This window comes from Rissa tridactyla, chromosome 17, assembly GCF_028500815.1.
Source record: "Rissa tridactyla isolate bRisTri1 chromosome 17, bRisTri1.patW.cur.20221130, whole genome shotgun sequence".
Lineage (NCBI taxonomy): Eukaryota > Metazoa > Chordata > Aves > Charadriiformes > Laridae > Rissa > Rissa tridactyla.
This window is the reverse complement of record NC_071482.1, coordinates 2,248,265-2,262,506: the sequence shown is the minus strand read 5'-3', so window position 1 is coordinate 2,262,506 and position 14,242 is coordinate 2,248,265. Positions and strand designations below refer to the sequence as shown.

General features: G+C 46.3%; 1 protein-coding gene across 8 annotated transcripts in view; it reads left to right on the top strand.

Moving 5' to 3' along the window:
- Positions 1 to 14,187, top strand: part of DIXDC1 (DIX domain containing 1) — a 51,068-nt gene extending 36,881 nt beyond the window's left edge. For 6 of the 8 annotated variants that reach the window (XM_054223201.1, XM_054223199.1, XM_054223198.1 and 3 more), the window contains 13 exons: positions 2,512 to 2,601; positions 2,709 to 2,762; positions 3,394 to 3,444; positions 4,563 to 4,667; positions 5,181 to 5,234; positions 5,828 to 5,920; positions 5,991 to 6,062; positions 6,776 to 6,862; positions 7,032 to 7,193; positions 7,320 to 7,386; positions 8,919 to 9,066; positions 9,606 to 9,714; positions 10,618 to 14,187. In XM_054223201.1, the coding sequence (XP_054079176.1) occupies positions 2,512 to 2,601; positions 2,709 to 2,762; positions 3,394 to 3,444; positions 4,563 to 4,667; positions 5,181 to 5,234; positions 5,828 to 5,920; positions 5,991 to 6,062; positions 6,776 to 6,862; positions 7,032 to 7,193; positions 7,320 to 7,386; positions 8,919 to 9,066; positions 9,606 to 9,714; positions 10,618 to 10,698 (1,173 nt within the window). In that variant the 3' untranslated portion in view covers positions 10,699 to 14,187. The remainder of the gene's footprint in view (positions 1 to 2,511; positions 2,602 to 2,708; positions 2,763 to 3,393; positions 3,445 to 4,562; positions 4,668 to 5,180; positions 5,235 to 5,827; positions 5,921 to 5,990; positions 6,063 to 6,775; positions 6,863 to 7,031; positions 7,194 to 7,319; positions 7,387 to 8,918; positions 9,067 to 9,605; positions 9,715 to 10,617) is intronic. The other 2 variants (XM_054223203.1, XM_054223204.1) reach the window with 1 other exon arrangement.
- Positions 14,188 to 14,242: the final 55 nt, after the last annotated feature.

Sequence of the window (14,242 nt, the reverse complement as noted above, 5' to 3'; positions counted from 1 at the left end):
AAGGAGGAAAGCCCCAGTATATTTACTAGGGTTTCAGAGAAAGGATTTTAACATCAGTCTGTGCAATTTGGACACAGTCTTTTCTTTTTCTTAGCTCAGGCTTCTCCAAAAACTTGGTGTTGACAGGATTTGAGGCTCTTATTCAGTAGGGAGGGAGAGAGAAGGGTGTGGAGAGAGAGAGGAAGATTCTATTGCTGTCACGACTGAAGATCAGTGATATTCGCTAATAGTAATTTAAGTGGACTGTGAGAGGGCAAAAGGCATGCTGAATGCAGGTAAGAACAGAACCACTGTAGAGAATATAAGGCAAAGCCTGTGTTTAGAAGGTGATTATGCCTGTGTTGTCTTTTGGTTGGAGTCCAGATCCTAGCTGGGTTCACTGGCTTGGTCCCCTGTCCTGTGATGCTATGCTAACTCCTGTATGTGCTGTCACTGTGCAAAGCACATATGTTACTATGCAAAATGGTAAAGATGCAGCAGTGTTTTCCCACGTGTTGGGGCTGAGACTCCCCTTCTTCACCAGGGCATTTAGCAGCCTGCGGGTTTTGTTAGCAGCCTGAGAGAATAGGGCAGTCTTTCTGTGATTTGTGATGGGAAGTAAGGCAGAGAGACAAGGAACATCAGGAAATCAGTCAAGATTCACAGAGCTGATCCAGGGTCACATAGACTTGCATCAGTCTGAATTTCAGTGAGCTAGGCTGAACATTCTCTACACAACTATTTATTTGCAGGACCTTTTCCTTGCTGCCTGTTTCAGTCCCTCTCTGACCAAATGACCCTCAGCCCAATGTGTTTGACTCTGCATGGGGAGTAGAGCCCCTGATCCATATGGTAAAGGCTCTGAACTCTCTCAGGAATATTCCTTTCTGTTTGTGCTGGGAACCATGCTGGCTTTGAATTGTAAATATTTATGTGTCGGTAAACAAAGCGGAGATTGTGTGAGAAGCATAGACAGCCAGAGCAGAGGGTGGAGTGTGGGCGGGGGCAGGCACTTACCCTTTGGACAATGGACAGGAAACAAAAGACTCAAAAAAAAAAAAAAAATTCTTGGTTCACTGGTAAAATCCAGTTTCATTATGTGCCCAGTAGGAGCAGGGAGAGACAGCACTGGAGGAACTGGCATCTTCTGTTCCTCCAACCCTGGGCCCTGTGTTTCAGGAGCGAGGGTGAGCAGCTGGCATTGCTGCCCCCTCTTTCCCTGGAAGTAGGAAGAGGCAGCTGATGTTGCTAGCCAAGAAATTGGATTTGATTAATTGATTTTCCCCCTCTTGCTCAATACTTAAGAGCTTCCAGTTCATGAGAGTTTGATTGAAATATCAGGGACCTGATGTATGTATACCCCATAAGGGGCTAAAACCATGGCAGTTTTTTATGTTCCAGTGTGATTCCTGCTTGAGTGTCCTGCTGGGAGGACTTTGGGATGTACTCAGAAAACAGTTTTCCAAAGAGCTTTTGCATTAACTGAATACAGATTGCTATTTGGCAGCAGTTGCTGCTCTTTGCTGGAAGATTCTTTCAGCAGGCAGAACCTGACCTGTCAGCCTTGAAATCTTTTGCGGCTGAATTGAAGTATTGCTGCAAATGGGATATTTTGTTTTTAGCCATGGAGTTTAAATAGAAATGAAATAGCTAACTGAAAGAAAGAGGCATGACTCTTTCCAATGCATCCAGTTGTATACAACATCCTGGCACATACCAAGTGGCCTGAGTCCTGGAAATAGACACAGAAAGGTCAATGTAAAAAAACACCAGCTAGAGAAAACCAGCATGGTATACACCTGGCCTGGTCCTGCTAGCCACATTTCCTACAGTGCACACTTCCTTCAGGCTGGATTCAATCTACTGTGGGAATTCTGGCATCTTCCTGCAGACATCTAGGCTACCTTGGAGCTGCTGAAAGAGTTAATACTGTGCTTCTAATAGCCTTCCTCAAGCACAGACATAGCTTAAGATTTTCACTCTCTGTGTGGGTAAGCACTCACTTGGACAACAGTTCTGAATGTGTCTTGATCTTGTGCAGTGTAGAACAGAATTAGGCTTCCCTGAACATACTATTTCTAAAGTCTTTTGTAGATGTGTGGTTAGGAGAATGACCTCTTTCAGCAAGCGATGCTTTAGTCTCATTCCAGAAGAGAAGCCTTACAATGTAAACGTGGTTCAGTCTCCGCTTCAGACATCAAATTTGTTATTTAGTGAAGACTACCCTTGGACTGAAACCTGTGACAGACTTCACTCCCTGAAAATCTGAGTTGTTGTCCTTGTTTGGTGCCTTTCTGTGGGGAAGAGTATTGGCTGACAGATATCTCTGGGAGAGCTTTTTCAGGAGACAAATCTTCTTGTTCATTCCTGAAAAATTCTACTTATTTTTGAGGGGAATAAGTCAGCAGAAACGGAAAATGAAACTGTTTAGAGACTGTTGATATGAATGACTGTTAGCCAGAGCTGCATCTAGACTGTTTTCCTTTGAAAGCCCTGAAGAGGAGATTTTTTTTTTTCCCTTCATCTTCCCAGGCTTTGTTGCTCAATGGATCTTTACCTGAGGATGAGCAGGAAGGGTCCTTTGAACTTTGTGAACATGGAGCCTGCCCCGAAGAGCAGCTGGTGAGCACATTGCTGTACCTTCATTTCTCTGATAAAGCTGCACTTTGGCACTATTTTGCCACAGGCAGGTGTCTTGCACAATAATAACCATGGTATTTAACATTCAGATCATAATCCGAAGTCGCCTGGACCAGAGTGTGGAAGAAAATCAAGACCTAAAGGTTAGTGGAGGGACAGATGAAGGGGAAAGAGATTTTGGGTCAAGAGATCTTTGCAGACCTCTGTCCTACTTGACTGGGGGAGTGGGAATGTTACTGGAATTTAAATGAGCCCTGAAATACATTTTTTTTTTTTTTTCCCCTGCATGCTCTTGAAGCTGGAGAGATCCAGGTTGTACTAGCTTCTCAAAACCTTATCCAGGACAGCTGTTAAGTTTCTAGTGATGTCTGAATATAAACAGTCTTTCAAGTAGGAAACAAATGCAGCTAAGAAGAACCGCCCTGTCAAGCCTGCCTTAGTTCAGCTTTCTAATGATGCTGTCTCCAGAACCAGTTCTGACGCTGGGAGAGAAGTATTTGACATTGCCTGGAAGGACAGATTTGGGGGACTAGGCAATCTTTTTCTCTCATGGCTTTAATAGCAGAGCCTTAGGGAGCTGCTTAACTGTTTTGTCATGTTTGTAACTCATTAAAATAGCTCAGAGCCTGACATGCTCTTTGATCTGTGGGTAAGGTGGGATGTGCTTTCACAGGCGTCTGTGAAGCAGGTGTCTGGCGGACCGAGAACACTGACTTTGGTTGATTCTGAAGGGGTAACAAGATACCATTTAATCAAATTGTGTTGCATTTACAGAAGGAGCTATTGAAATACAAACAAGAAGCTCGAAACCTACAGGGAATAAAGGTGAGGAAAGAGGCACTTCATCAAATATAAACAGTAAAGCTTTAGAATCTGCTGCAGCCCCTGAGTATAGTCAACAGCAACCATATACCTCTGAGGAATCTCAGATTGTGCAGGGAGTTGTTCTAGGGGACTTGTAGGTGGGAGATTCTATGGTCTGTTTCTGGCTCTGGGGAGAGACTGCAGTTAAGGCAAGCACAAGGAGTTAGGTCTCCTGGGTTCTGTTTCTGTCTGTAGGATTGTGGTCAAATGGCCCCTCTTTTGTCTGTTTCCCCTAAACAAATTACAAGGCATAGGATGCCTGCTTGGGTCCCATGGCTCTTTTCCCAACCGCCCCCTTCCCCCCCGCCCCGACTTCTGTCTTGGGGTATGCACAGCAGGGGCACGCCCAGTGAACTCATTCTTGAGAGGGAGGAAGAAGAGCACAGAGGTATCTTTGTCCTATTCAGCTGTAGCATTTTTCACAATTTTGACTCCTGTATGCTCAATTTCTTCCTCTGGAGTTCTGAACACTAATAATTTGCTCCTGAGCAGAGGTATTTTTAGAGCTGCCTGTCAGGCTCCTGTGAAGGAAGCAAACAGCAGTAGCTGTCCACAGTAGCGCTTTCGGCTTCTGGGTAACACTGAGTGAAAGGTGCAGAATTAGTTCCGACTTTGGCCTCTTCAAAGAGAATTTCATTGCACAACTAGGTCACACTGAGAGCTAAGTTTCCTTGGGTCCTTGGCTGATGTTGGCCTCTTTCTGCCCTCTGGATGCTGCAGATGCATGACTGGAGACACTAGCCATAGGCCCCTGAAAAGACCCTCCAAAGACAGTGCTATTCTCTTCCATAAGAGCAAATTGTCAGGCCACTTCTGGAGCAGGAAGTTCACAGAAATCCCTCTGTCCCAGATGGCTAGAATGTTGGCAGGGAAATCACTTTTGGGTAAGAGAAGGACAGAAGGACTGAGAGCCCACTGGGCAGACGTCTATATACCTTCTGCTGCCTTAGGCCCTTGGGAACACTTCAGCCCTGTGAGTGGCCCCACTGTGTTATGGCCCCTGGTCTAGGTCACTCACTTCCTAGGGAAGGGTCTCCGCCTCTGTCTTGCACCTTCCTACAGATAACATCTTTTCCTAGGATGCTTTACAGCAAAGGCTGATTCAACAGGATGCTTCAGTTCTTCAGCTAAAGCAGGAACTTCTGAGAGCAAACATGGACAAGGAGGAATTGCACAACCAGAACGTGAGTTACTGTGCTGCTGAGGGTTAGATTATTTTAGAAGGAGGTTGGTAGCCCTGAGGGCTCCAGCAGCCACAGGGCGGAGTTGGTGGTTGCAGCATAGTTCTTGGGGTCATAGTGAATGACCAGTCAAAGGTCTCTGCACAGTAAAAACTGCACACAGTCTACTAGCCACCTGTGAGACTCACTGGAGTTTCTTGTTCTTCCCTCCCAGTTTCTGTCCTCCCAAGACCTTCAGCTGAAACAGGGAGGGGCTTCCCATGATGTTTTCAGTATAGTTGCATTCTTCCTTCCTCATTGTGCTCCCTGGGTTAGTAAGTGGCCTTTTGACGGGTAGAGCTGCTGTGTACAGTATCTCCCTGGAGAGAGAAGGGCAAGGAAAGAACTGTCCTGCCATCCTTAGACACCAGCTCCCTGAACTCTGCAGATATTTGGTCTCAGGTCACCCACTAGCACAAGGGGTTGACACTAACTCTCCAGGAATACCTACCTGACACCTGTGTGTTGTTTCGGCAGGTTGACCTTCAGAGGAAGGTTGAAGAGAGAAACCGGCTACTGGCAGAATACAAAGTAATGGAACCTCTCTTCACTGGAGGCTTTGCCGGGGGCAGCATCTGGTGGTTCTTCAGTTTTGTGAATGTGACTGCTGTCTCCCTGACACTCAGTCAGTCACCTCTGGGAATGGCACTGTGGAATTTGCAATAGTTGCAATAGCCATGGATGTTTGTAAGGAGATGTAGGGATGAGATGTTCTTTGTGTTCTGCCCACAGCTTTTTATAGTAGATCTGTTATTGTCATGGCTTTTCAGTGATGGCTTTCTGAGTATCTAACACTTGTGCAGCAGCCCATCAGGTTAGGCTGGGTCACCTGATTGTCTACTGATCCCTCAGGAATCCGTTTTCTCTGAGACAGTTGTCTGGCCTCAGTATTGGATCTTTGCTGGGCAAGGGGACTCCAGGCAAAAACAACCTGACTAATCCTTTTTTATTAAAAAAAAAAAAGCTTTGATGCTCAGTTCTAACATCTAGCTAGAAGTATGCACATTGTGTAATTCAGCCTGTAGAGGAAACTGATCCTGGCAGACAACATAACTTTCCCTGCCATGGGGAGATGATCTGTGAGCCTTAGTGTCCTGTTGATTCTCTTAATTACTGTGTTGCAGAAAGAACTGGGCCAGAAGCATCGGCATTTACAGCAGCATCAGACCAAGCTGGATGAAATGCTTAGGCAGCTTTCTGAGGCCAGCTACCAACAGGTATGGAGCAGGTGGGCGGCACTGATGCCCTGGCATTTACCTTGGGCTGACTCTTCTACTCCCCTCACAGGTGGATTTGGAACGGGAGCTGGAGCACAAAGAGGCCCTGTTAGCTCACTGCATGAAGAGAGAAGCTGAAGAGGTATGGGAAGCCTTGATCTAAACATCAAACTGTTGGAGTGATGTTTCTGTCCAGCACACTCCAGCTACCTATCTCCAGAAATCATCCACTTCGTCCCAGAAAAGCCTGGCTCTGCAATCTCGATGTCAGTGCCCTAACCAAGGCAGCCAGACCCCACAAAGCATCCAACTTATCAAAGCTCCCAGCAGCGAGCACTCTGGCTTAGCCTCTTGTGTCAAAATCCTAAGGGATGAAACAGGGGTGAGTGGAAGCCAGAGACACTTGGCTTCTAGCTTCAGCTCTGATGCTGGTTAATGGTTAGACCAGGGCTTAGCTTCTTATTACCTCCTTTTCCTATTGACCCTGGTATTGAGCCACCTGGAGCTATCTTGGTGGAAAGAGTGCCAGCCCCAATATCTGTCCCTGCACAGTGCCACTTGGAACACTGACTGTACTCACTAGAGCTTGGAGAGAGCCCTCTGTGACATAGCAGCAAGCCCCTTCCTGTCTCTGCCTTTTTCTCCATCTGTATGTGAGGAATCACGTTTGTGCTCTGACCTATAGGTCTGCCTGCACACCCCTTAGTGAGTGTATCTACCTTGTAGAAGATGGCAGTTATATCACTGATGTGGAAAGTCTTCATGCCCTCATCGTTTTGAAGTTCACAAATTGGGGTCTTTGGGCAGGTTCTAAACCTTACGTTCCTAGTGGCACACACATCTTCCCCTGAACAGGTGATGGCTTACAGTGGTCATAGTGCTCAGAGCAATGGCTTCCTCCAGACAGCAGGAAAAGGAGCTGCTCCCACAACCCACCGAGGGGTGAGTGCATCTAAAGGGGTATTTTCCCAGCCAGATGCAGATGAGGGCTCCAGGTACCCTGGAAGCTATTATCTTGTTAAGAGGTATTTCCCCTTTCTAAGACCTGTGGCTTTAGATGAGAAGAAAGCAGCCTGGAGTTACTCTGACTGACTTGTGGTCTCTTGGGCAGACAAATGACTTGCAGCTGGTTCGTGATGCCCTTCGCAGCCTCAGGAACAGTTTCAGTGGCCACGATCCACAGCACCACACCATTGACAGCCTGGAGCAGGGCATCTCCAGCCTAATGGAACGGCTGTACCACATGGAAACACAGAAGAGGCAAGAGAGAAGGGTAAAGGCTTCCTAGAGCACTTGGCTCTTAACTCTGCCCCTCACACAAAACCCAAAGCTAGGCAGCAATGAGAGCTCCAACTGGGAAGTGATACTTCATTCTCACTCTTTTGGCTTTGCACCCTAGATCCGGGGGAAATCACCAGCAAGCAGAGCAACAAATGAGTGTAGAGACTCCTGGCCTCCCAAATCCAGTAAGTGCCTTTCAGTTCCTGCCCTCCCCCTGCCAAATTAATTGCTCAGGTTTCCTGGATGGAGTCCAGGGTACAGCCCCTTGGGAGTCTGCCTCCTCCAGCTGCTTATTCCCTTTACCAGAGCTCAGTTTCCTCCATTTAGTCATTTGCTGTACAGATTAGACTTCATGGCAAAGGAGAGAGGGAGCAGGGACTATCTATGGCTGCTTGTTTGTAAAGCACCATCACAGTGGGGGTCTCTCTGGGCCACTTTGGTACTACTGCAGTATAAATAACTATGACAAACAATTACTGCTGTGAAATGTGATGTTATTTCAGCTTTCCTGCTGCTTTGCACCATCTAGTGGACACAGGTAACTGTACAGTTGCCTCTTTCCCTGTTCCTCCCTCAGTGTCTACTTCCTTTCATATATCCATAACAGCACATCCCTTTCTGACACCATGTTTCCTGGCTCCAGCTGCAGCAGCTCCACGTTTTGCTTTTCATAATGAAGACAGTTTTTTCCAGTGTTGGTTATAAACGTCACCTAGAAAGTCTATGAGGTTGTAGGGGACTGTAGGTACTGGGGAAAGACAGAGGGCCCCACCTTTCAGCTGCATAGTAGTGTCCCAGCAGCAGGGTAGTCTGGAGGTACAATATGTTGAGGAAGGTAGGAGAGGAACTCAGAAGACTGGAGTTGTGGGGAGGATTTGCTGGGTTCTCCTTCCTCTCCCATAAACTGCAGTTTTTAGAGCAGCCAGTGAGTGTTCTCTGCGTGCAAACTACCTCTCCCTTCAGCAGACTCCATCTCCCTCCACTTCAGCAGGAAAATTTTGTGCAGCCACAAATGTAGAATGCCTTGGGTGTAAAAAGCTATAAGCGGTGGCTCTGAAGACTTGTTAAATTAGAAAGCCTTTGAATGGGTGTCCATAGTGTTTTCTGCATGCTGGAAGTCTTAAAACTGTAGAGTCACTCAGTGTGAACCTTCCTCGGCTTCAGCCTTTGGCACAGCACATTGCAGGGAACAAGGCAGTAGCCAGAGAGAGAGAAACACAAATGGGCAAAGAAAACTGCATGCACAAACACTCATCCTGGCCAATTAGAATGGGAAGATGCGGTGGGAGACAGACAACCATTTGCCTTGGTGATGATCAGTCACTTCATCCTGCATTATCCATCTGCAAGTGAAGGCAACTGACAAGGTATCAGTACTGGATGGTGTACTGTTCAGTCATTTGCCCTTCCAGAAAGGTTCTCCTTTCTATGCTGAGGTAGTGAGTAGAGTGTCTGTGGAGTAGATGGTGGTAGAAAGCCCCTCTGTGGATGGGACAATAATCAGTGAGGACAGTGCTAGGCAAATCTTCCATGCTAACAATACAGTTGGATGGTGACCCTACCTTAAAATGTAAAGTTTTCCAGTAAGCAGGGGAATACCTGGCCCTTCTGAACAGGGATGATTAGCCACCCTCCTAAGAATCTCTTCCCATCATCGGGTTCTCTGCTGTGACGGCAAATTTGCTGAGACCACCTCTTTTGTCTCCTGTTGTGGCAGGAGACGTGCTGTTGCCCAGTGATTGCGCTCTCTTTGCAGAACTGCCTCATTCTCACAGCACACCCGTGATGAGCACCAGTGCCTGCACCAAAGTGTTGTACTTCACTGACCGCTCCCTCACACCTTTCATGGTCAACATACCAAAGAGGTGAGGTCTGACTTTGCCTTGCTAACACTGATGTGGGAGATGCTTGTTTCCCTTATTAGTCTGATTCTTCTGGGTATGGTTACCACTACCTCCAGTTTGCTGGGCATTAACTGGGACATTGGATTTCATACCACTGTTTGGGGAAAATGGCCTAAAGCAGTCCACTAGCTGATGTGTTTGTTTTAGAGTCCTAAGAGGTTATTAACTTCCAAGAGCAAGAGAAAGCAGACAAGTGGTTCTATTGTGGCATGTAGTGCAGGATGCTCCTGTCAAAACAACTATGGTTGTCAATGCAAAAGGGAAAGTGAAAAAGGCTGTTTTGAGGTCATTCTTAGTAGATCAGGAGGCAATTCTTCTGCTGAAGAGGACCTTGGGGTTGACAGGTATGTTTCTGGAGGGGCACACTTTTCACATCCTTGTGGCCAGGGTGCCACAGGCCTAGCTAGACTTGTGCTGTGCCTCCGCCTCCCATGTAGTTACACTTGAGCTAAATCTGGTAACCATGTACCATGGGATAGTGCCAAACTCTTCCCTTGCAGGTTAGGGGAAGTGACTCTGAAGGATTTTAAGGTAGCTATTGATCGTGAAGGAACCCACCGGTACCACTTCAAAGCCCTGGATCCAGAGTTTGGCACAGTCAAGGAGGAGGTAAGTGTGGAATTTAGCTATCAGCCGCTTTGGGTTCAGTGTTACCACACAACCCCAGAGACTGAGGTCACCTTATTTCCAAACTAATGAAATCTTTGCCCCTGAACAAACTGTATTTTCACAACTGTAGATTAAGCTTCTCTTGTAAGGTGCTAAAATGGGATGTTTTTATCCCCAGCCAGAGCAATTATATCAATGTGATTGCAATTGCCTGGGAGTTGCAGAGCCTCTTAGGCAAAAAGCTGGCTATTGGCACAGTCTATGACATGGCATTGCTTGAGGGGCACTGGGCAAAACCCAGTGAACTACGCTTCTAGCCCTTCAAGCGGCTTTATAAGACCTGTTGCAACGAGAGACAGTTCAGGCCAATTCAAAAACATTCTCCCACTTTCTCTTAAAGGTTTCTCAGATAGCTGTGTTTACGGCATCTTTTCTTTTGCATACTGCATTACAGCCCTGTTTATGCTCAGACTGGTGTTGGTGTGGATTAGATTTGTTAAAGGTTATTGGAATAGCTCCTGTCTCACAAATTGATTCACAAGTGCAAATGGTTACCCTGTCTGGGAACAGTCAGCTGACTAGGTAGCCATTCAGCAGAAGCAGCAGGAGACTGTAGTCTGGATTAAAAAAGGCATGTTCCCTGTATTTATTTTACTTTTCCTGTCAAAAACATGCCAGTAATAATCTTGATGGTTACTGGTTAAAGAAGGGACCTATCTGCTTTTTTCCTAAAATATTGAAAAAAGTTACTCAGATATGTGAATGATGGATGAGGTACATTCTGGGTTGTGTGGTGAAATCCGAGCTAGGATCTCTGACTTGATGCCTGCCTCTTGTGCTACTCACGCTGTTGAAGAGTGGTGTCCAGATGCCAGACATGATTGGACTCCCTTTTTTTTGTAGATATTCCACGATGATGATATCATTCCTGGTTGGGAGGGGAAAATTGTGGCCTGGGTGGAAGAAGACCACGGGGAGAATTAATCAAGCTTTTAATTCTTGTTGCCATGGAAACCTGTAACTGTCTGCTGAGCTCAAAGAATGACCAAAAAGCATGTGTGCTGGACAGAGTCCAATTCAAGCTGCCAAAAAAGAGGGCTTCTCTGCAAACAACGGGTAATGCAGGTTGTGTGCATGGACACCTGGCATCTGACTTTCCACGGCCATGGTGACTTTCCACAGTGTTCTGAGACTGAAATGACAGGTCTGTGGGAAAGAAACACCTTGCTTTGTCCTGTCAACTAAACACTGAAGGCCTTAATGATGCATTGCTCCCTTCCCCTGCTTCTCCATTCCTGCAATATGTGCTGCAGACTGTGATCTGGGCATTTCAAATCTGGTTTCTTGTACACAGCATTACATAATTCTGCACTGATGGCAAAAATGAGAAGCTTTGACTTCATGAGTCAGAAGAAGCTGCTAGATTATGTGAGCTGGAGGTTTGACCAGCTTTGGTCCTGGACTTTCACATGCTGCAGGAGCAGAGTGAACTTTCTGAACATCCCAGACTGACAGTATAGAATTCTGACCTGGGGAGGGAAGACAGTCTTCTGAAGGTTTTACGCATGTCTAAAGCAAAGATCACCAGCTTGGCAAAGCTCCCTTTCTCAGAAACTCAGGCGTCCATTTCCTAGCCTTGCTTTTCCCACTTGCTTTCCAAAGCTGTGCTCACTTGGGTTTGCTTTGTTGCCATAGGATCTTGGTGGTTGCTTATTTGCTGAAGGATTTCATTTGCAGGGGAGCTGGAATCAGCTGCTTCCCTGAGGTACTTAAAACATGCACACACGCATATAAACACACATGCATATGCACACACCCCCACCCACCCCCGCAAACCCATCCCCCTTGTTGACTCTCTTTCCCTGTGCTCCTGCCCTGTCCTCTTTCAGCAAGGCAGACAGTTTGTCACCTCCTGTGCACAGGCATCACTGCATGCTGCTGTCTACTCACTGCCAGGGTCACCAAACACTTACCCACACCAGTAAGATAAACCCTATCAATTACACCACCAGTTCCCTGGTGTGTCTGCTCCTGGGGTGTCTGGAGGATCAGGAAATGAATGACTGCCTGGGAAAGAACGACCCCTATAAATCCCTGAGGGTGGGTCTTTCTTTTTGGTTTTGTGGGCTTTCTTGCTTGTTTGTTTCTGCATTGCCTGTCTCTGTCCTTCTGCTGCCAGACAGCTGTATTTCCAGAGCGTTGGCCGCAATGCGCAGCAGACACTGTTAACTTAGAAGGTCAAATGGCAAGTGAAGACTCTGCTCATTTTCAGAACACGTGGCCCTTCCATGGACTACCTGTGTGTCTGTGCTGTGCATGAGGCTGGGGGAGGGTGAACCGTGTTTTACTGTTTTATATTAACGTGTCCTTTTGTAAACACATTCCTGTTCTTGGAATTATTTTGTACGAGTTTACATTTGTCTGAGGACTGTGGATATTTTTATACTAGTGCAAGTGCTTTCTGTATATTTCTGCATGCATTATGCTGTGGTTTACTCATTTTCTAGTGGATGCTGAGATGTTTTGTATTGTCTCCTGTTAACACAACACTGGGCTCATAACTCTATTTTACGATGGAAATCCAACTAGTTCCTACTGGGTTTTATATTTTTGCCAGCTTTAATAAGCAGCAACAATACTATTTATTTTCTCACTGCTTCACTGTCCAGGAAGTAGCTGAATGCTCTTACGTGGCTTTGTGCCACATTGGTACCACACAACATGCCTCCTGTTCTGGACAATTGGTTATGGTGACTTTCTCCTTACAGACAGCAGTAGGAAAGTTCATCAATGAACAACTTCATCACTGGGCTGCAGAGGTGGAATACATCTCTTTTTGGAAAAGAAACAAAGAATTTTTCTTACTCCCTGGAAACAGCTTCTCTGTTGCATGATCTCTAGTGGTAAAGAGAGCATGGAGTTGTATATTAATTGCAATTTTTTCCTCAAGTGTTTCTTTCTTCAGGTTTTACTTATCAATTTTATTTCAGCAAGAGCCACGCACCAAGGCAAGAATTTTATGGAGAAAATTAAGACAATTTCCAAGGTCTGTAGTGGCCAGTTCCATGTCCCTCACTGCTACTCAAAGATGAGCAGTTTGGTTTTGGAGCAGCGAAGACACAGGAGGCTCTTAATATGGTCAGAGCTTCTCATGGATAAGGCTTTAGTCCAGCCTTGCCCATAGCTATCCAGTTTTCCCATGAAGAAAACAGTTGTTAGCTGATATAGGAGACCACCTGTTCTTGTTCTTAGATCAGTTCAGATAACTAACCATGGTCCCATTTAATAAGCTTACTGCCACCAGAGAGCCATGGACTGAACCCTATTTGGAAACACATGCTCTCCAGAGAAACAATGGGCTATGTTTAAGAAGGAGCAAGACTGGACAAAAGGCTTGCTTTTTGGGCCTGGTACTTGTGTACCTTTCATCCATGCTAACATCATGAGCTAGAGTTGCTGGAATAGCTGTCACTGAAGCTGAAGGACTGCTGCTGTGATAAGCTGTATCCCAGGCACAGTCTGGGTTCAGCTTTATTTCTGTATTGGCACAGCACCCTTCTTTAGACTTTTTATCTTTTCATGATTGACAGAAAGGGGTCTGGAGGAGGTAAGTAATATTACACATGGGATTAAGAGGTACCAGGTCCAAAAGCTGTTGGCCGGCTGTTGTTTTTAAATCAGTTTGGCATTGCTATAACACTGACTTAAGTGGATTTATTCTGGGGCTGCACTCTTAATATCACACCCAGGACTTGTATTTTTTCATTGTTTTGAATCTGTTTATTTCTGTCCAACTTTCTTCAAAGTTACTTTCCTGTTCCTATACTTGTAACTTGCTTATGTAACATACATGCTATGGGTAAAATTATATTTTGATAGAAACTCTGATGTTTGCATTCATGGCTTAAGGCAGTTGTTCTAAAGCTCATTCTCTAGGAAAGTAAAGCTTTATTGATGCATCTAAACCAGACATACCTGACCCCATCACCTGTGCATTAGTGGACCAAGCAGTTATTGCAATAAATGGGGGTTTGCAAACTGAGTTTGTTAAGTGCTCGTGAAAGGGAAGATGGCTGTGACATGAGAAGGCACAGACAGGGAGGGATACAGTGCATAAGGTTAGCCCCTTATTCGTTGGTCCTGGAGGAAACCTTTTCTATTGCTTTTCCACAATGTTATGTGAAAACATGTATTTTCTGAGACTTGCGTCCTGAAGAGCAGGCTCTTAAAAGGGGCATGACCAATACAACATTGAAACCTGAGCTCTGCTCGGCTGCCTTGGTGATAGCAAATTTCACTGCCTCCACCCCCAAGGCGCAACCGGCTGAGCTCAGCCAAAGCGCATCCCACGCGCTCGGGAGCAGCCGCTCCTAAGTCATTCAGCACGCCGCCGGCCCCTGCGCCCTCGGCGGGGACGGTCGGGGCCAAGCCCCGAGCAGCCTCCCCTCCCGGGCTGGTCGGCCAGGGCCATCCCGCCTCTGCGCAGTGCGACCCAGCACCCCCTGCGCCGCCAGCATGCGGCGAGCCC